General features: G+C 46.4%; 2 protein-coding genes across 4 annotated transcripts; one reads left to right on the top strand and one right to left on the bottom strand.

The window, feature by feature from the left end:
• Positions 1-3,041: 3,041 nt before the first annotated feature.
• Positions 3,042-6,351, bottom strand: ZSCAN5C (zinc finger and SCAN domain containing 5C). 2 transcript variants are annotated; one of them, XM_054461845.1, is made up of 4 exons: positions 5,968-6,351; positions 4,985-5,188; positions 4,059-4,209; positions 3,042-3,793 (listed from the first exon to the last, which is right to left on the bottom strand). In XM_054461845.1, exons 1-4 carry the CDS (start codon positions 6,349-6,351, stop codon positions 3,042-3,044), a joined length of 1,491 nt encoding a protein of 496 aa, XP_054317820.1. The 2 variants fall into 2 exon arrangements, with proteins under 2 accessions (XP_054317820.1, XP_054317821.1); XM_054461846.1 differs by having other exon boundaries at positions 3,042-3,790.
• An 8,192-nt stretch (positions 6,352-14,543) lies between these two features.
• Positions 14,544-22,681, top strand: ZSCAN5B (zinc finger and SCAN domain containing 5B). Of its 2 annotated transcripts, none has more exons than XM_054461844.1 (5): positions 14,544-14,655; positions 19,182-19,688; positions 20,308-20,511; positions 21,373-21,523; positions 21,792-22,681. In XM_054461844.1, the coding sequence occupies exons 2-5, from the start codon at positions 19,305-19,307 to the stop codon at positions 22,538-22,540; spliced, it is 1,488 nt and encodes a 495-aa protein (XP_054317819.1). In that variant the 5' UTR covers positions 14,544-14,655; positions 19,182-19,304; the 3' UTR covers positions 22,541-22,681. The 2 variants fall into 2 exon arrangements, with proteins under 2 accessions (XP_054317819.1, XP_054317818.1); XM_054461843.1 differs by having other exon boundaries at positions 14,602-14,655; positions 21,789-22,680.
• Positions 22,682-26,174: the final 3,493 nt, after the last annotated feature.

Below are 26,174 nucleotides of genomic sequence, written 5' to 3'. Positions count from 1 at the left end.
TACAGCCAACACAATAAACCCCAGCCTTCACTTTCTAATTGAGTTCATTCACACAAAACCATCTACAAAAGGGAGTTTTCCCTGTAGAGAGCATGAGCATTTTGATTTTACCTGTTCACAAACTGACCCTTTGCTCATTATAATAGTACAAAACACACCCCTGGGTGGAGACTTAAGATGCTAAAGAGACTTGTGCACAGCTACTGCACCTGTGTGCCCAGGGGACCACCCAGAACATGCTTACTAGTAACACCTCTTCCCACCCCCACAAGGTGTAATCATCCGAGACTCCCATAAAGGGGAGTCTCCCTTGAGTGGGTCTTTGCTGTCTCATCCTTAGGAGCAGCTGGCCCTGAATCCTTGCTCCCAGGATGTCCTGTCTATTCTGCCCTTAACTTTCAAAATACTCTATTTCCTTTGCAATCTGATACTCTATGCTGCATCTCTTTGCTGTGTGTCTCTTGATTGATTTCCTTTAAATTAAGATGACAAGAACCAAAGTCTTACAAAAGTGGTCTTTAATAAATGAATCCAGCCTATTCGGGAAGGGACCTTTCCAGACCTCTGCAGACTGCAGGACTCTGCCTGTCAGCTCATCCATAAAATGTCCTCCCAAGACCAGCAGCATCAGCACCACCTAAAATGCACATTCTCAGGTGATCCCAAACAAGTAAAATCTGAGAAATTGTCACCAAGAGGATCCTAGGGAGACGTGACAACTCAAGGCAATGTGGTGTCCTGGACGGGGAGGAAGGAAGAGGAGGTCATTGTGTAAAGACTAAGGAGGCCTCAATAAGGTATGGGCCTTAGATCACGGCACTATATCCAGTCAGTTCATTGCTCCAGTCAGTTCAAAGGTGCCATACTAATGAACCATGTTAACAACAGAGGAGGCCGGGCGCGGTGGCTCACACCTGTAATCCCAGCTCTTTGGGAGGCCAAGGCGGGCAGATCACTTGAGGTTAGGAATTCGAGACCAGCTTGGGTAATGTGGTGAAACCGCATCTCTACTAAAAACATACAAAAATTAGCTGGGTGTGGTGGCACACACCTGTAGTCCCAGTACACGGGAGGCTGAGGTAGCAGAATCGCTTGAACCCAGGAAGTGGAAGTTGCAGTGAGCCAAGATTGCGCCTCTGCAATCCAGCTTCGGTGACTGAGACTCCATCTCAAAAAAAAAAAAAAAAAAAAAAAAAAAGGAAAAGAAAAGAAGACGAAAACAAACAAACAAAAATAATAGGGGAAATGGTGTGGGGACAGTAGCGAGCTCAATGGAAAGCTATTCTAAAAGAAATTTTTTTTTTTTTTTTTTTGAGACTGAATCTGGCTCTGTTGCCCAGGCTGCAGTGCAGTGGCACAAACTCGGCTCACTACAACTTCCGCCTTCTGGGCTCAAGCAATTCTCCTGCCTCAGCCTCCCGTGTAGCTGGGACTATAGGCACGTGCCACCGCGCCCAGCTAATTTTTGTATTTTAATAGGGATGGGATTTCGCCATATTTGCCAGGCTGGTCTTGAACTCCTGACTTCAAGTAATTCCCCCGACTCAGGCTCCCAAAGTGCTGGGATTATAGGCGAGAGCCACTGCACCTGGCCTATGAATTCTATGTTTTAATGCACACTCTCAGGCCCCACCCCCAGCCTACTAAATCAGAAGCTCTGAGCTTGGGGCCCACCCATCTCTGCATCAATAACGCCTTCAGGATATGGTACTATCACTAAGACCAACTAGTCACCAGAGACTCCCAATGCCTCTGTAGTTCAAGAGTCAAATCGGGAATTTAGAGGTTGCCAAATTTAGGCCACAAAATACACCATCTGGGGCAGGGAGATAAATAGGCAGAGCAGAGAGGATTCAGGGGGCAGTGAAAATATCCCCCATGATACTCCAGTGGTGGATACTCATGAGGCCTTTGTCCAAACCCACAGGATGTACAACACCCAGAGCGAGCCCTAATGGACACCATGGACTCTGGGTGCTGGTGATGTGTCCAGGTAGGCTCACTGATGGAACAGGTGCACCGCTCTGCTGGGGATGCTGGGTGGGGAGAGGCTGTGCTGTGTGGGGAGGGAGTCTAGGGGAACTCTGTGCTGTCCACTGAATTTCCCTGTGAACCTAAACAGCTCTGAAAAAGAAAGTCTAGAGCCAGGCGTGGTGGCTCACACAACACCAGCCTGCGCAACAAGAAATCCCATCACTACAAAAAATTATTTCCAAAAATTTGAATATAATAATTATATTGAAGTCTAATAAAAACAATACAGGGCACAGCGCTCATGCCTGTAATGCCAGCACTTAAAGAAGCCAAGGCAGGTAGATCACTTGTGCTTATGAGTTCAAGACCAGCCTGGGCAACAAGGCAAATCTTCATCTCCACAAAAAACACAAAAATTAGGTGAAGTGGTGGTATGATCCTGTAGTCCCAGCTACTTGGGAGGCTTAGATGGGAGGATAGCTTGAGCCTGGAAGGTCGCGACTGCAGTGGGCGACGATCCTGCTATTGCAACCCAGCCTAGTTGACAGAGGGAGACCCCATCTCAAAAAAAAGAATAGAAAAAAAATAAAAAAGAAAACTATTTAGGATACTCAATAAAAGCTGAGTATCAGATAAATAATGAATAATTTAGAACAAGCTGATACTAAAAAAAAAATATGTTTATCTGAAACCCAGATTTCCCCAGGCATATCGTGTATTTAATCCGGACACCCTCCTAGGACAATTGTACTTTATAGCAAAACAGTGCGTAACAGCATGTCAATCAGGAGACTCCGTTTTTTGTTACAAAATATTGAAAACTAATAAGACGTTTATTGAAAGAACAGCAACACAAGCCAAAATAAACCTAAAACAACAAACATAATGAAACAAAAACCAAAATTCACTGGGGAGGAAAAAGATTTAAACAAACATCCTGGGAATTCCTATCTAGGGCACTCCTCTGTGTGCCAGGCGCCCTTCATGTGTCAAAAGTCATCTGATAACATCGGTGAAAAATCTTCATTCACACTTTCTTGGTGCAGAAGACAGACCCGATGACGAAGTCACTGTGAAGTGGCTTCTGGATGTGTTTTCTGGTGGCGTCTTAAGGTCGCCGGCCGACCGAAGGCTCTTGGACACTTGGAACATTTGTGGGGTTTCTCTCCGGAGTGGATGCGCTGGTGCTCCTTCAGATTCGCCTTGTAGGTGAAAACTTTCTTGCAATCTCTACATTCGAAGGGCTTCTCCCCTGTGTGGCTTCTCTTGTGACACTTCAAGTAGGACTTCTGGGTGAACTGCTTCTGGCAGACGTCACACGTGTAGGGCCTCTCGCCTGTGTGGGTTCGCTGGTGAAATTGGAGGCCTATGCGCTGCATGAAGCGCTTCCCGCAGAGATTACACTGAAAGAGTCTCTCTCCTGTGTGTGATCTCGTGTGGATGGCTAGCTTGCCGCGATACTTAAACCTCTTACCACACACCTCACATGCAAAGGGCAGCAGTTCCTTAACTTCTTGGCCATTGCGGTGACTGACTGTGCCCGCAGGGCCTGGGGAATGAACTGGATTGATCTCAGCTTGTCCCGGGGATTCTCTGTTGCCCACAGGTGTGGCTCCTCCTTGAGGCCCTTCTTGGGAAATGGAGGAGGTGTCTGGTTTGCTTCTTTTGAGACCTCTCAGATTCAGAGCGTCTCCTCTGTTCCCGCTGTGAGTTGAAGCTTCTCTCTCCACAACGCAGGCAGAAGGTGTGTCAGCATCCACATTTTCCACAGAGGCTCTTTTTTGGGGTTCCTTCCCCTCCTTAGCTCTCACCACACCTGCTGGAAGAAGGGATTCCACACACAACAGTTAATAAGGCGCATCTTCAATACGCCAAACTCATTGCAACCAAACACTGACCTTGGCTGACAACTTCCCCTCAACCTTAAGCCTAAGACATTGGACCGTAGGTCTCTGGAGAGTGGGGGGTGGAGAGGCTTTGGCAGCTGAGTGCCAACTTTCCCAGACATGATAATTCTGGGACCCCAGCCCCGCACCCCAGAAGAGAGGGGCTATCTCCACACAGGTCTAAGTCTTCATACTTACTGGGACTGTTTGGAAGCTGAGGCTCTGGGGATGTAAGTCCTGCGTTTTCTTCCCTGTCTATGTTCAGATCCTTCTCCAAGGTTGGCTTGGGTCTCAGAGCCTTTGGGTCACTTTTCATGACAATAGTCTGTGGCAGCAGGAAGTCCTCATCCTGACAATGGAAAACCAACAGCAATGACTGCCGTGCCTAAATTGGTGGGTCATGGACATCACTGTCCCTTCCTGACTGGATACACCAACTTTTCTAACGACACAGGTGTGGTGGTTTTCACTGTTTGGTTCTCTGAGCATATTTCTCCCCGCCGTGCCAACGTCTCCCTGCCCCTGACACTGGAAGGAGCATGACTCTAGGTCGAGGCCCCTCAGCTGTGGCACCATTGGCATTGGGGCTGCATCACCTCCTGGAGGGGGCGCTCCTGTGCAGAGCAGAGACCCCGCCTCCATCCTCTAGATGCTATTAACACCCCACCACCCCCCAGAATGACACACAAAAACATCTCCAGACATGGCCATGTGTCCTGAAAGGCAAAATCACCCCAGTTGAGAAACACTCCTCAAATTAAGAAATTGACAATCTGTAGAAAGTGAGTTCCTTGCTGAATTATTACATTAGATGTCTTTGAGGAAACTGGATGGGGAAGGGATCTTCAGTTCATTCATCTGTGCCAACTGCCTCCCTCATGTCACTGAGACCGTTTCTTACCCCCAACCCTAAATGCTAAAAAGCTCTCAAGGTACAGGGAAAAGTAGATGAGGCTTCCTTCTCTGTGATGGCTGAGGAATGAATTTTTGGGGATGTATCATGTCCATGGGGAATGGCTCTAATCTTGTCCTGTGCCAAATCTCTCAATCAGTCCTGCAGCCGCACAATTTCCTCCTGTTCCTTCTCCCACCTCTGCCCAGACACCAGGGCCTCACACACTCACCTGCCTCCTGGACAGTGCAGGGACCCTGGGCAGGGTCTGCAGCTCTCGGCTGGCCTGGCCTTCCCCTGGACACATCTGGTTCACAGAGGAGGCCTGCTGGCTGGACACCTCTCTCGGATCATCTCTGACACTAGCGGGGGCTTCAGCCATCTCGACATCTGATTCCTGCATGAGATATTCCTTGCTGAGCAAGTTGACTACAGACTGTAGAGAGAAAAAAGGCAATCAGACTCACTATGAGAACCTGAAAGTAGCTCTCATATTTCCTGGGTCCTGCCATAGTGCTCACACTTTACTGTAATTAATGTTCAAATCTGCCTTCCCGATGCAGAATCAGCTCTGTGGACACAGCAATCTGTCTGAATTTTTTTCTTTTCTACATAAGTACATAAATATGAGTCCTTTAGATGAAAGGGTCTCTAAACCAAAGAGAAGACAAGGAGAAATATTCTGGGTGAATCCAACTCAATTGGCCGATGGCAGCTCACCTTAGGGGCTCATTTGGGGACCTGGAGGCAGATCCCTGCATCTGATACCAACCACTTTCCCTGCCTCAGGATGGGACTTCTGGCCCCCCCTTCAGTTCACTCTAATGCCTCCTTCCCTATGTTCCATCAGGCCTAATATTTCACCAATGCCTTTCTTTCATGTTGGCCTCAGTGTGTGGGTCCCTGTACCCCCTCTGCCTGTCCATCTCCTACACCAGGAACTTGCCGTCATCCAGATAATTGAATCTGGATGATTATTTGTCATGGTGGGTTGTCCTGAGCATTGGAGAATGCTTAGCAGCATCTCCTGTCCTCCCCCCTTGTGACAACCAAAAACTGTCCCCAGACACTGCCATGTGTCCCTGACGGGCAAACTCTCCTCTACTTGGAAGTCCTGACCTAGAGCAGCCCCTCAGGTCCTCTCGAGTCCAGCTGCACCGTGCAGCCCCCATCCCAGCTCCCCTTCCCTGCACCTATCACGAGGGTCCCACTCACCCATTTCTTGGGTCTTCTGTTATTTCGTAGCAGGTCCTCCAGGTCTTTGCAGCTCTGCACACCGTTCATCATGACTAAGACCTGGAGCTCCTGGGGCATGGAGATCATGAACTGCTCCATCACCAGCATGTCCAGGATCTGCTCTTTGGTGTGGAGGTCGGGCCTCAGCCACAGATGGCACAGCTCAGTGAGTTTCCTCAGAGCCTGGATGGGGTCCGACTCCTTCGGGCAGCTGAACATCCTGAAGTTCACGTGATAAGTCTCAGGATCACTGTCATGATTTCCAAGTTGAGTTGCTGGGGATGGCATGGACCGTGGTGGCTCTGACCCACGGCTGTTGCAGGGTCCTCTCTGACCCCATGAGGATGTGCAATTTGCAGCCATGTCTACTGGAGAATATTTCAATCAGTCTCTGGGAAAGCTCTTCCAGAAGCCGGTGTCTAATTGTGACCTATCTACACAGTCCGCCCCTGCTTTTTCTCAGTAATAGATTCACTCTTCATTCAGAAGTCTGCAGGGAAAAAAAGCATGAGCTCTATTAGTTTCAGTTTCTACTCTACCCACCCTGCCTTTCCAAATCCCTCATCCCAATCCCGGACCCCACTTCCCCTCTAGCATTGGACTCAGCACCGTGGAAATCAATCCACTCTGTTATTCTTCCAGTGTCTACACCTGACTACATGTTCTGGAGTAAAATCTGAATGCTCCCCTGGATTCTGATCTCTAGGGGATCATTGTGCAAAGGCTGAATCGGTTTTCCTGCCCATCGAATGACATTGTTTTTGACTGTAAATCAAATAGGACAGGAATGTGAAGTGCCTAAAATCTGATGTAACAATCATGTCAATTCTTTATGTTTTCTTATCAAGATAAGATCCAAGGCAAATCCTTAGTCATAATTATGCAATAAGACAAATAAAAATAGTTACAATGTAAGATATTGTCCCACAACAAACCCTCTTAACCCCAGAATTATTCGCTCCAGAGAAGGGACAGCACTAAAGAATCCCATGAGGATTAAGCTCCTACACAGATATTTTGTTATTTTGGTAAGCTGCACATTCATAAATTTCATCATTTTTACCCTCTTCAAGTTCTGGATTTTATGGGACTAAGACATGCACCATGTTGTAAAACCATCACCACTGTCTAGTTCCAGAATTATCTCATCAACCCAAAAAGAACCCCATCCCCCTCAGTGATCACCCCCTACCCACCCACTCCAGCCCCTGGCAATCACTAATCTACCTTCTGTCTCTAAGGGCTTCTCTATTCCTAATCTCATCTCAGAAAATGGATTTAAAGTCTAGTGCTCTTTGATATTGTAAAGAAGTGGGTTCATACAATACAAAGATTTTTAAAAATTAATTCCTAAACCTAGCTTCATTAGGCAGGAGCCACTGAGTGATACTCTCCAGGCGTCAATTATTGTCTAAGTTCAACAGCTGTGAGAACACAGCCCTGCTTTCCTAGACACAGGTGGGGGAAGCAACCTGAAGGTCTGCAGAGAGGAGAAAAAACTAGCAGGAGGGTCTTGGGAAAGGTCACTGGTAGCCTGGAGGATGAGTACCCCACACTTCCTGGAAGGAATCTGAGCAAGTGCAGAACAGAGGGACAGCCAGGGAGACAATTGGCAGAGCGGGGAGACAACCCAGAGGAGGAGACAATATTTACACACCACACATCTCACAGGGCTCCTGTGCAAAACATAAGCAACTCAAACTACTCCAGAGCGAGAAAACACATAACCCACTAGAAGGGGGAAAGGCGCCTGTGTGGACATCTCAGATGAAGACATGTGAATGGCCAGCAGGTCTAGGAAAAGGTGCTCATTATCACTCATCATCAGGGACATGCAAATCCAAACCACAAGACACCCCTCACGCCTGCTAGAGTGGCTGTTCCCAAAAAGACACATGGAACAAGTGTTGGTGAGGATTTGGGGGAAAGGGATCCTCTGCGCCCTGTGCTGGGATGTAAATTAGAGCAGCCGATATGGAAGACAGTATGGAAGCTCCTCAGAAAATTGAAAGTCCAACAACTACATGATCCGGCAATCCCGCTCCTGGGCATGTACACAAAGGAAAGGAAATCAGGACGTGGACTCCAAAACAGTGAAACTCTGGAGTGACAGATGGCAGGAAGGTGGAAAAACTACCTATTGGGTACTATCCTCACATCCTGGGTGATGGGTAGAGTCATACCTCAAACCTCAGCATCACTCAAGGTACTCACGTAACAAATCTGCACAGGTACACCCCCAAATTTAAAATAAAACTTGAAATTATAAAATAGTTTTAAAAATAAAAGAAGTAGGTAACGTAAACAATAATTAAAAACCCAGTGGACTCAGGCTAAGCATGGTGGCTCACACCTGTAATCCCAGCACGTTGGGAGGCTGAGGTGGGCAGATCACCTGAGGTCGGGAGTTCAAGATCAGCCTGATCAACATGGAGAAACCCCATCTCTACTAAAAATACAAAATTAGCCAGGTGTGGTGGCACATGCCTGTAATTCCGGCTACTCGGGAGGCTGAGGCAGGAGAATCACTTCAACCCAGGAGCTGGAGGTTGCAGTGAACAGAGATCGCACCATTGCACTCTAGCCTGGGCAACAAGAGCAAAACTCTGTCACCAAAAAAAAAAAAAAAAAAAAAAAAAAAAAAAAAAAACACCCAGTAGGCTCATAGTAGCAGTGAGTAGAATGGTAGTTAACATGCCTATGGTGGGGGTTGGGGAGATATAGGTCTAAGGGTATGAATTTCAGTTGAAGAGATCAATTCAAGAGAGCAATTGTCCAACATGCTGACTTCAGTTCATAACAATGTATTGTATAATTGGAAATTGCTAAAAGAGTAGATTTTAAGCATCCTCATGACCAAAAATGATTAGTCCATAAAGTAAGGCATGTGAATATCAGCTCGATTTACCCATTTTACAGTGTTTCTATCCTACAAAGCACATTATGCTGTACACCATAAATATGTATCATTCTTGTTTTTCAATTTAAAAGTAAATTAATTTTTTTTGAAAAAGCATGCAGATATGAGAGAGAAAAGGCAGCCTGAAATTCTGGAATTAAAAGTGATTTTGCCACAGGGCACCTGCTGCTGCTCAGGAGGCTGAGGAGGGAGGATCCCTCGAGCCCAGGAGTTTGATAACCACCTGGGAAACTTAGTGAGAGCCTGTCTTTAAAAAAAGGGGTTTCAAGTTCCTAGAAACCACTTTGTATTCAAGCCCAGGAGTTTGATAACCACCTGGGCAACATAGTGAGAGCCTGTCTCTAAAAAAAGGGGTTTCGTGTTCCTAGAAACCACTTTGTATTCGCTGTCAGTTCATTTCCCGTTAAAACAAACAATGGGACACGGGAAAAAATAAAAGCAGGTACACGGGTTAGTATTCAATTCTGGGAATATATAGCACACAGGATCCCCCAGGTAGGGACACTTAGCGCAGATTCTCATTGGCCTAGTAGGTTGATGCCCACTCATTAATGGCTTGATTTTACCCTGTGGAAAGGGGAAATCCAGCAATGCTTTTTAACAAGTGGCATGTGGCCGGCAAGGGGGCTCACACCTGTAATTCCAACAGTTTGGAAGACTGAGACGGGAGCATGCTTGATCCCAAGAGTTCAGGACCAGCCTGGGCAATGTACTGAGACCTCATCTCTACAAAAAAATTAAACATTTATTCAGGCATGGTGGCATGTGCCTGTAGTTCCTGCTACTCGGGAAGCGGAGGCAGGCAGATTGTTTGAGCCCGGGAATTCCAGGCTAGTCTGGGCAACGAGAGAGATCTCATCTCTAAAAAATAAAATGTAGCCTAACCATGATGAGAAAGTTAATATTATTCCTATTTTACAGAAGAGTTACATAACAAGTCAGAGTAAATAATAGCGTACAAAGGAGAGACCTGCTGCCTTCACAAGGTGTCCAGGCAAATGCATGAAAAAATAAACCCAAATCTTTCTGAAACCAACACCCCAATCCAAATCTTTCTGAAACCAACCCCTCAATCCAAATCTTTCTGAAACCAACCCCTGCAGGCCAACTCCAAAACCCCACAGACATCCCCAGTGGACACTTACCTCCTTCCTGACTTCTGCCTCCAGTCTCCTCTCTTCTGGGATGTTCTCTCCAACTGGTCTGGAGCTGAACTGTCTATTTATAGAGAACCCCCGGGACTCCAGGCCTCTCTTCCAGTCCCCTGGGCCCCCACATGATTGGTTTAGGGCCATAGAATCCATTGAAGGTGATTGGCATTGATTACATTTCTCAATGAAACCCCACCCACAGGAAATTAATGTATTAAACATGCCTACCATGTAAATAACATAGGTTTTCACGCTCTACTGAATTACATTTCATATTTCTGAAGTATTTGGAGGCTTCAGGGACTATAGAGCTGCAAGTTTTAACCACCTTGGGTCCCCTCATGGCACAGACAGTAATATCCTAATGAGTAAAGGACATGTTAAGAGTTGGTTGAGTAATATCAAACCAGTGATTTGCTCTAGTTTGAGGAAAGCTTTCACCTGTGAATGTCAAGTTATTGAAAAAAAAGGGACAGTCATTGTTGATACATAATGAGTAGTAGTGATAATTTTTCACTTTTCAAGATCTGGGAATTGACATTGGAAAGCTGTGCTTGAACTAGGCTAAATCACTGCTTTGATATCAGCCAACCTACTCTTAGGTAAAAACAGTGGGAACCAGAGAAAGGCACATGGTCCCCACTCTGCATTCACTTTAGGATGATGGGAGGTGGTTTATAGACATACTGAGTGCTCCCTAGTTCTCAACCCCCTCAGTTAGCCCTCTCAAGTAAGAAAAGCCTTAATGGTGGTGTGAATTTTACTGTGTGGATCATGGAGACCATGTGGAATGATAATTAAGTGCACTTTATACTGATTCTGGTTTCAATCCTTAGGAAATCTTAACCCACTGAATTCTGGAAACTTCAAACTCCCTGTGACTAGGATCAGGGAATTATTACCTTCCTGACATGTTGTTTTGAAGATGAAATAAGATTATGTTGGCTGGATGTGGTGGCTCACACCTATAATCCCAGCACTTTGGGAGGCTGAGGTGGGCAGATCACAAGGTCAGGAGTTTGAGACCAGCCTGACCAACATGGAGAAACCCTGTCTCTACTAAAAATACAAAATTAGCCAGGCCTGGTGGCGCATGCCTGTAATCCCAGTTACTCAGGAGGCTCAGGCAGGAGAATCACTTGAACCTGGGAGGCGGAGGTTACAGTGAGCTGAGATCATGCCGTTGCACTCCAGCCTGGACAACAAGAGCGAAACTCCATCTCAAAAAACAAACAAACAAACAAAAAACCAGATTATTTCAGTAAAGTGCCCTATACAAGGTCATTTTGCCAAAAAGTTCTGACACTTATTTTCTGATGCATTTTCTCAAGCTTTGTGATGTTTTTCCTTGTTAATAATTGAGGTGTTGATAGTGAGTCAGAGTTCAGATGGAGTTATTAAGTGGAATGAACTGCAATCTGCCTAAAACCACCATCTACCTACCCAATTCCCTCCAATCCTCTCCTCTTGAAACATGTCATGTTCTCATAAGGAATGTCCTTGGCATTTTGGTAGGGATTGAGTTGGATCTGTAGATCTCTATTAATAGTGTGGTCATTTTCACAATGTGAATTCTTCCCATTTATGAACATGGAATATCTTTCCATTTTTGTGCCCTCTTCATTTCCTCTCATCAGTATTTTATAGTTTTTCTTGTAGAGATCTCCTACCTGTGTGGATAAATTTGTTTATTGATTTATTTATTTTTAGAGCCAAGGTCTCACTGTGTCACCTTGGCTGGGTGCAATGGAAAACTCATGGCTCACTGCAGCCTCGAATCCCTGGGCTCAAGAGAGCCTCCTGCTCCAGCCTCCTGCGTATCTGGTATTACAGGCAAGCACCACCACACTGGGCTAATTAACAAAGATTTTTTGTAAAGATGGGGGTATCACTATGTTGCCCAGGCTGCTCTCCAATTCCTGGGCTCTATCCGTCCTTGGTGACTAAGATCACCATGCTGGTGTTTACATATCCCTGTTCATGGTGTAATTATCACTACAATCAAGCTAATTAATGTATTCATCAACTCACATAGTGACTATTTTCTTTTCATTATTTATTTGTGTCCTTAATTCCTGGGTCAAGCAAACCTCCTGCCAGAGGTTGCAGTGAGCCAAGATCGCGCCACTGCAACTCCAGCCTGGGTGACGGAATGAGACTCCATCTCAAAAAGAAAACAAAAAAAAGGATATCAAAAGAAAGCCAAATGTGGCTCGTGCCTGTAGTCTTAGCTGCTAGGGAGGCTGAAGCAGGATTGCTTGAGCCCAATAATTGAGAATTAAACAAATGAATAAGAAGAAGCAAAGAACATGGTATCTATGTGAGATGAAGGAGATGTTAACTAGCTTGGTCCTGGCGATTGTATCGCAATGTATACCTGTTTCCAAACTTCAGCCTGGTGACCTTCGTTAATAATGATGTGTTGGGAAAGTCTCAGCCAGAGCAAGGAACAAAGGGCATCGAAATTCAGAAGGAGGAAGTCGAATTGTCTCTCTTTGCCAACAACATGATGTCATCTATAAGAACCCCTGAAACCTCCACCAGTAAAACTCTTAGAATTGACAAACCAATTCAGTAAGGTGGCCAGATACTAAGTCAATATGCAAAAATCAGTAGTGTTTTTATACACCAACAACGAACTAGTGGCTAGAAAAAAATCAAGAAAGCAATCTCATTTACAAGAGCAAAAGACACCCCAAAAACCTGGAAATAAATTTAACTAAGGAGGTGAAAGATTTCCACAAGGAAAACTATTAAACACTAATGAAAAATATTAAAGCGGACCCCAGAAAATGGGAAGACATGTTCATGGGGGGCGGAAAAATCAACATTGTGAAAAAGATCATACTATTAATAGACATCTACAGATTCGATGCGATCCCTACCAAAATACCAACAACGTACTTCACAGAAATAGACTGTGAGTTTCCGGAGGGGAGGATTTGGGGGAAGTGGATAGGCAGATGGTGGTTTAGGCAGCTCCCAGTTAATTCCAGTGAATAATTCCTTTTTTTTTTTTTTTTTTTTTTTGTGACAGAGTCTCGCTCTGTCGCCCAGGCTGGAGTGCAGTGGCGTGATCTCCCCTCACTGCAAGCTCCGCCTCCCAGGTTCACGCCATTCTCCTGCCTCAGCCTCCCAGGTAGCTGGGACTACAGGCATCCACCACCACGCCCGGATAATTTTTTGTATTTTTCGTAGAGACGGGGTTTCACTATGTTAGCCAGGATGGCCTGGATCTCCCGACCTCGTGATCCTCCCACCTCGGCCTCCCAAAGTGCTGGGATTACAGGCGTGAGCCACCGCGCCCGGCCAATAATTCCATTCTTAACTCCAATCCATTGTCAACACCTCAGTGGTTAAGAAGGAAAAATATCACGAAGTATGAGAAAATGCACCAGAAAATAATTGTCACAACTGTTTGGCAAAATGACCTTGTATCGAGCACTTTATTGATCCAGTCTTATTGCATCTTCAAAACAACACATCAAGAAGGTTCTAGACACAAGAAGTTTGAAGTTCCCAGAGTTAAGCGGCTTAAGATTTTCCAAGGATTTAAACCAGAATCATTGTAAAATTAACAGCCCTTCAATTTATCCCAAAGGTTAGATGAGGTTTCCTCTGAAATTAAAATGAATGAGCCACTACTTGAATGGATTACTATCATCCAATTGACGGTGCGAACTTCCCAAATTGTAAACTAATCCTGCCTAGCACTTAATTATCATTCCACATTAACTCCATGATCCACACAGTAAAATTCACACCCACCGTTAAGGCTTTTCGTGCTTGAGAGCCCTAACTGAGGGGGGCTGAGAGCTAGGGAACCCCGTAGGACCCTCAGTGTATCTGTAAACCACCCTCCCACCGTCCTGGAGTGAATGCAGAGTGAGGACTATGTGCCTTTCTCTAGTTCCCACTGCTTTTACATAAGGGTGATATCAAATCAGTGATTTCGTCTAGTTTGAACAAAGCTTTCACATGTCAATTCCAAGATTTTGAAAAAAAGAAAAAAGTAAAAAATTATCACAAACATTCATTACATATCAACAATGGGTGTCCACTATTTTCAATATCTTGGAATTTGCGTGTGAAAGCTTTGCTGAAATGAGATTAAAAATGAGATTAAATCACTGGTTTGATATTAATCAACCAACTCTATTTTGAATTTTTCTTTCTTTTTTTTTCATTTTGTTTTAATAAGCGAAGTCAACCAGCTCTTAACACGTCCTTTACTTGTTAGGATATTACTGTCTGTGGCATGAGGGGACCCAAAGTGGTTAAAACTTGCGGATCTATATTTTCTGAGGCCTCCAAATACTTCAGCAATATGACAACTCAGTAGAGCGGGAAAACCTATATTATTTGCACAGTAGGCATGTTTAATACATTAATTTCCTGTGGGTGGGGTTTCAGTGGGAAATGTAATCAACGCCGATTACGTAAAATAGACTCTATGGCCCTAAACCAATCACGGGGCGGCGCAGGGAACCGGAAACGGGGCCTTCCGCTTCTCCATAAATAGACGCAGTTCAGCTCCAGACCAGTTGGAGAGCGCATCCCAGACCGAGGAGGTTGGAGGCAGAAGCCGGGAAGGAGGTAAGTGTCCAGCGGGGATGTCTGTGGGGTTTAAGAGCTGGCGTGTGGGAGCGTTGGTTTCAGAAAGTTTGGGTTTATTTTCTCATGCATTTATTTGCTCGGAGACTTTGTGAAGGCAGCGGGTCTCCTTTGCACCCCATGATTAGCTCTGACTGGTGATGCAGTGCTTCTGTAAACTAGGAATAATATTAACTTTCTCGGTCGGGCCCAGTGGCGCACGCCTGTAATCCCAGCTACTCTGGCGGCCGAGGTGGGCAGATCACGAGGTCAGGAGTTCAAGACCAGCCTGACCAACATGGTGAAACCCTGACTCTAACAAAAATACAAAAATTAGCCGGGCGTGGTGGCGGGCGCCCGTAATACCCGCTGTTCAGGAGACTGAGTCAGGAGAATCGTTTGAACCCCGGAGGCAGAGGTTGCAGTGAGCCGAGGTCGCGCCATTGCACTCCAGCCTGGGTAACAAAGCAAAACTCTGTCTCAAAAAAAAAAAAAGGAGAAAAATAAAGTAATAATGTTAACTTTCTTATCATGGTTAGGTTTTATTTTATTTTTCAGTGATGGGGTCTAGCTCATTTCCCAGGCTGGCCTGGAACTCCCAGGCTCAAGCTATGTGCCCTCCTCGGCCTCCACCTAGCTGGGACTGCAGGAGCACGCCACCACACCGCCCGATTGCATTTTTTAATTTACTATAGAGACGTGGTCTCGCTACTTTGCGCAGGCTGGTCTCGAACTCCTCGGCTCAAGCAATCTGCCCGCCTCACCCTCTATCTCCGCCTCCTGAGCAGGGGCGCTTAGGGAACCTGGCGGGAAAACCTCTTTAATTCCCAGAATTTCAGGCTCCCTTTTCTCTCTCATATCTGTATGCTTTTTAAAAATGTATCGATTTACTTAATAAATAAACAAAATGAGATGGCCGCTGGATGTGTCTCCCAGGCTGGAGCACAGTGGCACAATCACGGTTCACTGCTGGGCTGAAGCGATCCTGCCACCTCCGCCTCCCAGAGCGCTGGGGTGACAGGAGTGAGCCACTGCACCAGGCCTAATTTACTTTCAAATTGAGAAATATAAATATATAATGGTGTATATGTGTGGTGCACAGCATAGTGTGTCAAGGTGTGTACGCATTGTGCAACGGCTAAATCGAGCAAACTGCCGTAGGCTCTACCTCACCGTCTTATCATTTTTGGACAACGCTTGAAATCGACTCCCTTAGCAATTTCCAAGTATACAGTACATTGCTGTGAACTATAGTCACCTTGCTGTGCAGTAGACCTATTTAACGTTATATTTATTATTTCTTTTATTTTTTTAAAAAAAGTTTTAATGGCCGGGTGCAGTGGCTCACACCTGTAATCCCAGCACTTTGGGAGGCTGAGGCATAGGGATCACTTGAGTTCAGGAGTTTGAGATCAGCCTGGCCAACATGGCCAGACCCCGTCTCTGCTAAAAATACAAAAATTAGCTGAGAGGGGTGACTCACACCTGTAATCCCAGCTACTCGGGAGGCTGAGGCAGGAGAATCGCTTGAACCCGAGAGGCAGAGGTGGCAGTGAGCTCAGATCCGCCACTGCACTCCAGCCTGGGGAATAGAGTGAGACTCTGTCTCAAAAAATAAATAAATAAAATGAAATAAAAATAAAAATAATTTTAAGTAGGCCAGGTATAGTGGCTCACACTTGTAATCCCAGAACTTTGGGAAGCAGAGGCAGGAGGATCAATTGGACCCAAGAAGTCAAGGCTGCAGCAAGCCAGGATTGCACCACTGCATTCCAGCCTGGGTGACAGAGCAAGACCCTGCCACAAGTTTAAAAACAAAAATAGATAACTTAGAAAAAATTCCACTTTTATTTTTGGTTCGGTGGGTACCTGTGCAGATTTGTTACATGAGTGTACTGAGTGATGCTGAGGTTTTGGGTATCACTGAACCCGTCACCCAGGATATGAGAATAGTACCCAGTAGGTAGTTTTTCCACCTTCCCGCCGTCTGTCACTTCAGAGTTTCACTGTTTTGGAGTCCACATCCTGATTTCCTTTCCTCTGTGTACATGCCCCGGAGTAGGATTGCCAGATCATGCAGTTGTTGGACTTTTAATTTTCTGAGGAGCTTCTATACTGTCTCCCATATCGGCTGCTCTAATTTACATCCCAGCACAGGGCGCAGAGGATCCCTTTCCCCCGAATCCTCACCAGCACTCGTTCCATGTGTCTTTTTGCGAACAGCCACTCTAGCAGGCATGAGGGGTGTCTTGTGGTTTGGATTTGCATGTCCCTGATGATGAGTGATGATAAGCACCTTTTCCTAGACCTGCTGGCCATTCACATGTCTTCATCTGAGATGTCCACACAGGCGCCTTTCCCCCTTCTAGTGGGTTGTGTATTTTCTCGCTCTGGAGTAGTTTGAGTTGCTTATGTTTTGCACAGGAGCCCCGTGAGATGTGTGGTGTGTAAATATTGTCTCCTCCTCTGGGTTGTCTCCCCGCTCTGCCGATTGTCTCCCTGGCTGTCTCTCTGTTCTGCACTTGCTCAGATTCCTTCCAGGAAGTGTGGGGTACTCATCCTCCAGGCTACCAGTGACCTTTCCCAAGACCCTCCTGCCAGTTTTTTCTCCTCTCTGCAGACCTTCAGGTTGCTTCCCCCATCTGTGGCTAGGAAAGCAGGGCTGCGTTCTCATAGCTGTTGAACTTGGATGATAGTTAATGCCTGAAGAATATCATACAGTGGCTTTTGCCTTTTGAAGCTACGTTTAGAACCAAATTTAAAAAGAAAAAAAAAAATCAGGCCGTGTGCGGTGGCTCACGCCTATAATCCCAGCGCTTTGGGAGGCCAAAGCATGGGAATCACCTGAGGTCAGGAGTTTTGAGACCAGCCTGTTCAACAGGGTGAAACCCTGTCTGTACTAAAAATATAAAAATTAGCTGGGTGGGGGCCTGTAATCCCAGCTACTTGGGAGGCTGAAGAAGGACAGCCATATGAACCTGGGCAGCAGAGGTTGCAGTGAGCTGAGATTGCACCACTGCACTCCAGCCTGGGCAACAGTGCGAAACTCCACTTCAAAAAACATAAATAAACAAAATAATAAAATGTTTTAAAAATGTAGGCCAGCTGCAATGCAATCATGCCTGTAATCCCCGAATTTTGGGAGGCTGAAGCAAGCTCATTGCTTGAGCCCAGAGTTTGAGACCAGCCTGGGCAACATGGCAAAACCTCGTCTCTATTACAAAAGTAACCTATAAAAATTAACTGGGTGTGGTGACACACTTGTAGTCCCAGCTACTCGGGAGGCTGAGGTGGGAGAATCACTGGAGCCCAGGAGGTTGAGGCTGAGGGAACCATGACTGTGAATTTCCCTCCAGCCTGGATGACAGAGCAAGACCCTGTCTCAAAAAGAAAAAAGAAAAAATCTTTCTATGGTATGATCCCACTACCTGGAAATTTCATAAGACTTTAATCCATTTTATGGAATGAGATAAGGAACAGAGAAACTCCGAGAGACAACAAGCAGATTAGTGATGGCCAGGGGCTGGGGTGGGTGGCGCAGGAGGTAATTACTGATGGGGATGGCTTTTCCTTTTGGGGTGATGCAATGATTCTGGAATTAGAAAGTGGTGATGGTTGCACAACATAGTGCATGTTCTTAGTAAAAGTGATGAATTTTATAAATGCGTGTTTTACCAAAACAACAACATATCTGTGCAGGAGCTTAATTCTCATAGGATTTTTTTTTTTTTTTTGAGAGGAGTCTCGCTCTGTCCCCCAGGCTGGAGTGCAGTGGCGTGATCTTGGCTCACTGCAAGCTCCGCCTCCTGGGTTCACGCCATTCTCCTGCCTCAGCCTCCCGAGTAGCTGGGACTACAGACGCCCGCCACCACGCCTGGCTAATTTTTTATATTTTTAGTAGAGACACGGTTTCACCGTGTTAGCCAGGATGGTCTTGATCTCCTGACCTCGTGATCTGCCCGCCTTGGCCTCCCAAAGTGCTGGGATTACAGGTGTGAGCCACCGCGCCGGGCCTCTCATAGGATTTTTTAGTGCCACCTCTTCCCTGCAGCAAATAAATATTCTGGGGTTAACAGGAAAAATGTGTTGGGGACAATCGTAGGTTATAACTGTTAATATTTTTCTCTAGCTTTTTACATAATTATGACTAAGGGCTTTGCCTTGGATCCTGTCTTGACGGGAAAACATAAAGAACTGACATTATTGTTACATCAGATTCTAGGAGCTTCACATACATATCCAATTTAATTTACAGTCAAGAGCAATGTTGTTCCAGTCGAAAGGAAAACCAGTTCCATCTCTGCACAATTATCCCCTAGAGATCAGAATCCAGGGGAGCATTCAGATTTTACCCCAGAACATGTAGTCAGGTGTAGACACTGGAAGAATAACAGAGTGGATTCATTTCCACAGTGCTGAGTCCGATGCCCATGGACAAGTGGGGTCCAGGATTGGGATGAGGGATTTGGAAGGGAAGGGTGTGTGGAATAGAAAGTTAAAATAATCGGGCTCGTGCTTTTTTTCTGCAGACTTCTGAACTGTGAATATATTACTGAGAAGAACCAGGGGCAGCCTGCGTAAATAGGTCTCAATTTGGTACTGGCTACTGGAAGAGCTTGCTCAGAGGCTGATTGAAATATTCTCCAGTAGATATGGCTGCAAATTGGACACTCTCATGGGGTCAGGGAGGACCCTGCAACAGCTGTGGGTCAGAGACTCCACCGTCTGTGGCATCCCCAGGAACTCGACTTGGAAATCACGACAGGAACCCTGAGACTTGGCACATGAACTTCAGGATGTTCAGCTGCCCAGAGGAGTCGGACCCCATCCAGGCTCTGAGGAAACTCACTGAGCTGTGCCATCTTTGGCTGAGGCCCGACCTTCACACCAAAGAGCAGATCCTGGACATGCTGGTGATGGAGCAGTTCATGATCTCCATGCCCCAGGAGCTCCAGGTCTTAGTCAAGGTGAACGGTGTGCAGAGCTGCAAAGACCTGGAGGACCTGCTACGAAATAACAGAAGACCCAAGAAATGGGTGAGTGGGACCCTCATGATTGGTGCAGGGAAGGGGAGCTGGGATGGGGGCCAAAGAATTCTCCAGTCTCAAATATCAGCACAGCTAATATTGCAAATACCTGACCTAGGAGATGGACAGGCAGAGGGGATACAGGAACCCACACACTGTGTGAGGCCAACCTGAAAGAAAGACGTTGGTAAAATATTAGGCCTGATGGAACGTAGGGAAGGAGGCATTAGAGTGAACTGAAGGGGGGTCCAGAAGTCCCATCCTGAGGCAGGGAAAGTGGTTGGTATCAGAGATGCAAGGATCTGCCTCCAGGTCCCCAAATGAGCCCCTAAGTTCCAACACAAGGTGAGCTGCCATCAGCCAATTGAGTTGGATTCACCCAGAATATTTCTCCTTGTCTTCTCTTTGGTTTAGAGACCCTTTCATCTAAGGACTCATATTTATGTACTTATCTAGTGAAGAAAAAAATTCAGACAGATTGCTGTGTCCACAGAACTGATTCTGCATCAGGAAGGCAGATTTGAACATTAATTACAGTAAAGTGTGAGCATTATGGCAGGACCCAGGAAATATGAGAGCTACTTTCAGGTTCTCATAGTGAGTCTGATTGTCTTTTTTCTCTCTACAGTCTGTAGTCAACTTGCTCGGCAAAGAATATCTTATGCTGAACTCAGATGTCGAGATGGCTGAAGCCCCCGCTAGTGTCAGAGATGATCCGAGAGACATGTCCAGCCAGCGGGCCTCCTCTGTGAACCACATGTGTCCGGGGGAAGGCCAGGCCAGCCGAGAGCTGCAGACCCTGCCCAGGGTCCCTGCACTGTCCAGGAGGCAGGTGAGTGTGTGAGGCCTTGGTGTCTGGGCAGAGGTGGGAGAAGGAACGGGAGGAAATCATGTGGCTGCAGGACTGATTGAGAGATTTGGCACAGGACAAGATTAGAGCCATTCCCCATGGACATGGTACATCCCCAAACATTCATTCCTCAGCCGTCACAGAGAAGGAAGCCTCATCTACTTTTCCCTCCACGTGAGAGCTTTTAGCATTTAGGGTGGGGGCAGGGGTAAGAAATGGTCTCAGTGAAGTGAGGGAGGCAGTTGGCACAGATGAATGAACTGAAGGTCCCTTCCCCATCCAGTTTCCACAAAGACATTTCATGAAGTCATTCAGCAAGGAACCACCCACTTTCTCAGACTTGATTTCTTAATTTGAGGAGTGTTTCTCAACTGGTGATTTTGCCTTTAAGGACATATTTGGCAATGTCTGAGGACATTTTTGTTTGGCATTCTCAGGGGTGGCGGGGTGTTAATAGCATCTAGAGGGTGGAGGCAGGGTCTCTGCTCTGCACAGGAGCGCCCCCTCCAGGAGGGTGATGCAGCCCCAATGCCAGTGGTGCCACAGCTGAGGGGCCTCGACTAGAGTCATGCTCCTTCCAGCGTCAGGGGCAGGGAGACGTTGGCACGGCCAGGAGAAATATGCTCAGAGAACCAAACAGTGAAAACCACCAGGCACAAGAGCTGATTTAGAATACGGAGCGTGCAGATTAGGGACACACTCAGAAATGAGGTGGTGATGTTTACTTGGGGTGATAGGGTGGTCCATGGGAAGTCTGGTATATCCAATCAGGAAGGGACAGACATGTCCGTGCTTCCACTAGTTTAGACACGGCAGTCATTGCTCTTGGTTTTTCCTCTTCAGGGAGAGGACTTTCTGCTACACAAGAGTATTGACATAAAAGGTGACCCAAAGTCTCCGAGACCCAAGCAGACCTTGGAGAAGGATCTGAAGGAAAACAGGGAAGAGAATCTAGGACTGACATCCCCAGAGCCTCAGCTTCCAAAGAGTCCCAGTGAGTATGAAGACTTGGATCCACAGGGGTTAGTCCCTCTATTCCGGTGTGCGGGGCTGGGGGCCCAGCATTATCATCCCCTGGGGGAGTTGGCACTCAGCTGCCAAAGCCTCCCCATCCTCCACTTTCCAGAGACCTACAGTCTAATGTCTTAGGCTTGAGGTTCAGGGGAAGTTGTCAGCCAACATCAGTGTTTGGTTGCAATGAGTTTGGTGTATTGAAAATGCGCTTTATTAACTGTTGTGTGTGGAATCCCTTCTTCCAGCAGATCTGGTGAGAGCAAAGGAGGAGAAGGAACCCCAAAAAAGAGCCTCTGTGGAAAATATGGATGCTGACACATCTTCTGCCTGCGTTGTGGAGAGAGAAGCTTCGACTCACAGCGGGAACAGAGGAGAAGCTCTGAATCTGAGCAGTCCCAAAAGAAGCAAACCAGACGCCTCCTCCATTTCCCAAGAAGAGCCTCAAGGAGAAACCACACCTGTGGGCAACAGAGAATCCCCGGGACAAGCTGAGATCAATCCAGTTCATTCCCCAGGCCCTGCAGGCCCGGTCAGTCACCCAGATGGCCAAGAAGCAAAGGCCCTGCCGCCCTTTGCATGTGACGTGTGCAATAAATCATTTAAGTATTTTTCCCAGCTAAGCATCCACAGGAGGTCACACACAGGAGAGAGACCCTTTCAATGTGATCTCTGTCGGAAGTGCTTCTTGCAGCCCTCAGACCTCCGAGTTCACCAGCGAGTCCACACTGGCGAGAGGCCCTACATGTGTGACGTCTGCCAAAAGCGGTTCGCCCATGAGTCCACCTTACAGGGCCACAAGAGGATCCACACCGGGGAGAGGCCGTTCAAATGTAAATACTGCAGCAAAGTTTTCAGCCACAAGGGGAACCTGAACGTTCACCAGCGCACCCACTCCGGAGAGAAACCCTACAAATGTCCCACGTGTCAAAAGGCTTTCCGTCAGCTGGGGACATTCAGGCGTCACCTGAAAACACACCAGGAAACCACCTCCCAGTGATTCCAGAGTCAGGTCCACATCCTCCACCCCAAGAGACAGTGAATGATGGTTTTTCTCCAATGTTACCAAATGACATATACACATAAAGCACTTGGTAGGAATTGCCCGGATGTTTGAGTAAATATTTATTTTCCCCCATGAATTTTGTTTTCTGTTTGATTATGTCTGTTGCTTTCTTACAGATTTATTTTAGTGTCTGTTGCTGTTTCTCTTCCAATGAGCACAAGTCTCATCATTTTCCAGTATCTCATAAGAAAAAAACTGAGCACAGTAGCACGCACACGTAATCCCAGCTACTGGGGAGGCTGAGGCAGGAGGTTTGCTTGAGTCCAGGAGTTTAAGTCCAGCCTGGGCAACACAGTGAGACTCCACCCCAAAAATAAGGAAAGAAAAAGTTCAAGACCAACCTGGGCTCAAGTGAGTGAGACCTTGTCTCTATAAAATAAATAAATAAATAACTTTTAAAAATAACAAATAATAATAATAAAGTCTAACAAATATTCCACAGACATTTATGGAACACTTATCAGCTGATATTCTAGGCACTTGGTATATATCCTTAAACAAAAGGAGATGTATTAAAAATAAGAATAAAAATTAGAAGTAAGGTCGGGCCTAGTGGCTAATGCTTGTAATCCCAACACATTGGGAGGCTGAGGCAGGAAGATCAGTTAAGGCCAGGAGTTCGAGACCAGCCTGGGTAACGGTGAGACCCCCCGATCTCTACAAAAATAAAAATAAAAATTAACAGGGTATGATGGCACACCTGTAATCCAAGCTACTGCGGAGGCTGAAGTGGGAGGATTGCTTGAGCCCAGGAGGTTGAGGCTGCAGTGAGCCATGATCGCATCACTGCAACTCTGCACTCCAGCCTGGGTGACAGTAAGGCCCTATCCTAATGAAAAAAATAAAAGAACAGCTGACATGACTGCCTAAATATTGTATTAATGGCATAGATGCAACACATTTTTTAATGCAATCATTGGACTTGGGCTGCTAAAAAAAATTAGAAGGCAATAATTTATTTATTTATTTTTGAGACGGAGTCTAGCTTTGTCACCCAGGCCGGAGGGCAGTGTCAGATCTCAGCTCACAGCAACCTCTGCCTCCCGGGTCCAAGCGATTCTCCTGCCTCAGCCCCTCGAGTAGCTGGGATTACAGGTGCCTGCCACTATAACAGGCTGAATTTTGTATTTTCGGTAGAGACAGGATTTCACCATGTTGGTCAGGCTGGTCTCGAACTCCTGACCTCAGGTGATCTACATGCCTCAGCCTCCTAAAGTGCTGGGATTACAGGTGTGAGCCACCGCGCCTGGCAATTTTTATAGTAGAGATGTAGTAGAAATTTTTTTGATAGAGATGGGGTTTCACCATGTTGGCCAGGCTGGTCTCGAACTCCCGACCTCAAGTGATCTGCCCACCTTGGCCTCCCAAAGTGCTGGGATTACAAGCATGAATCACCGTACTTGCCCAATAAATTGTTTTTTGATAAGAAAAAAAATCCCATCACATAACACTGCTTCAAAACCTCACTGCAAGGCTGGGCGTGGTGGCTCACACCTGTAATCCCAGGACTTTGGGAGGCCCAGGCGGGCGGATCACTTGAGCCCAGGAGTTAGAAACCAGCCTGGGCAACATGGCAAAACCCCATCTTTACTAAAAACACAAAAATTAGCTGGGTATGGTGGTGCATGTATGTAGTCCCAGCTACTCAGCAGGCTCAGGTGGGAGAATCACTTGAACCCAGGAGGTCAAGGCTGCAGTGAGCCAAGATCTCCCAACTGCACTCCAGCCCGGGCAATAGAGTGAGACCCTGTCTAAAAAAAAAAAAATCTCACTGCAGCCTCTCATATTAACTTAATCACTTAAAGTGATTGCCTTAAGTGATTGCTTCTCCCAGGGACGTGAGTCTCTAGCAGGGCAAGAACTCATCTGCTTTCTGCCTCCTTGAATCCCCCACATTTGACTCTGTATAATTATTATTTTTATTATTATTATTTTTTTAGTCTGAGTCTCGTTCTATCACCCAGGCTGGATGGGTGCAGTGGCACAATCTCAGCTCACTGTAGCCTCTGCCTCCTGGGTTCAAGCAATTTTCACGTCTCAAGCCTCCGAGTAGCTGGTATTACAGGCACCTGACACCACACCCAGCTAATTTTGTATTTTTAATCGAGATGGGGTTTCACCATGTTGGCCAGGCTGGTCTTTAACTCCTGACCTCAAGTGATCCTCCCGCCTCGACCTCCCAAAGTGCTGGGATTACAGGCTTGAGCCACCATGCCATTAATAGTAATTAATTAATATTAATTAACAATATTAATACTTATCCATTATGTGAAGAAAAACCTCAGGATTCCCCAAACTCCTTATGCAAAAGGAGAGGTCAGCCTGGTGGCTGAGTCAGGCAGCGCCCTCTTCCAAATGGACAGTGGTTGCTGGCATTTGGCATCAGCCAGATCCCCACGGGAAGGGAAGAGGCCCTGGGCATCCACGAATGCCCCCGCAAATCATTCATAAGGAAATTCTTTGCTGACTTCCCATAAACAAGAACTCACCCTTTGTAACTTCAGGTCTACAATCTAAGTCTAGCTCCTAAAACTCAGGTCTGTTTTATTCCACACCGACAATGTCCATTACTAGCTTATCTTCTGAGGCACGGAACAAAGATAAGATGAGCTCAGTCATTCCTCCACCTACCCAAAGATGTCTGCGTAATTGATGCTTCCTTTACTCCCTTTACCCCCTTTTTTGCCTTCAAACATGCACTTTATCTTATGTAAAATGTTGCACTTTGGGAGCCCTAGGCGGGCGGATCACTTGAGGTCAGAAGTTCAAGACCAATCTGGCCAACATGGTGAAACCCTGTCTCTACTACAAATACAAAAATTCACCGGGCGTGGTGGCAGGCGCCTGTAATCCCAGCTACTCAGGAGGCTGAGGCAAGAGAATTGCTTGAACCCGGGAGGCAGAGGTTGCAGTGAGCTGAGATTGCGCCACTGTACTCCAGCCTGGGTGACAGGGTAAGGATCTGTCTCCAAAAAAGTAAAAATAAAAACATAGGCCGGGCGCAGTGGCTCACGCCTGTAATCCCAGCACTTTTGGAGGCAAAGGCAGGCGGATCACGAGGTCAGGAGATCGAGGCCATCCTGGCTAACACGGTGAGACCCCGTCTCTACTAAAAATACAAAAAATTAGCAGGGCATGTTGACGGGCGCCTGTAGTCCCAGCTACTCGGGAGGCTGAGGCAGGGGAATGGCGTGAACCTGAGAAGCGGAGCTTGCAGTGAGCTGATATCACACCACTGCATTCCAGCCTGGGCGACAGTGCGAGACGCCGTCTCAAAATAAATAAATAAATAAATATTTAAATAAATAAATACATAATAAAAACATATATATAAATTTTTTAAATGTAGATTTACTGGCACTAACTAAAGACTGATAGGAATTTAACCATTCAGCTCACCACCTACCCACCCCTCTGCCTCCACACCTGCCCCCGTCTAAGGAAATGTATAAATAGTAAATATCCTGAAAACTTCAGAAAAACAGCCACAGAGGTGTCTGTGGCTCACCTTTCCCTGGACATGCCTCACAGCCGATTTCATAAACCTCGATGGATGGAGACACTGTCT

This window comes from Pongo pygmaeus, chromosome 20 (assembly GCF_028885625.2).
Source record: "Pongo pygmaeus isolate AG05252 chromosome 20, NHGRI_mPonPyg2-v2.0_pri, whole genome shotgun sequence".
NCBI classification, from domain to species: domain Eukaryota; kingdom Metazoa; phylum Chordata; class Mammalia; order Primates; family Hominidae; genus Pongo; species Pongo pygmaeus.
This window is presented reverse-complemented; position numbering and strand designations above follow the sequence as displayed.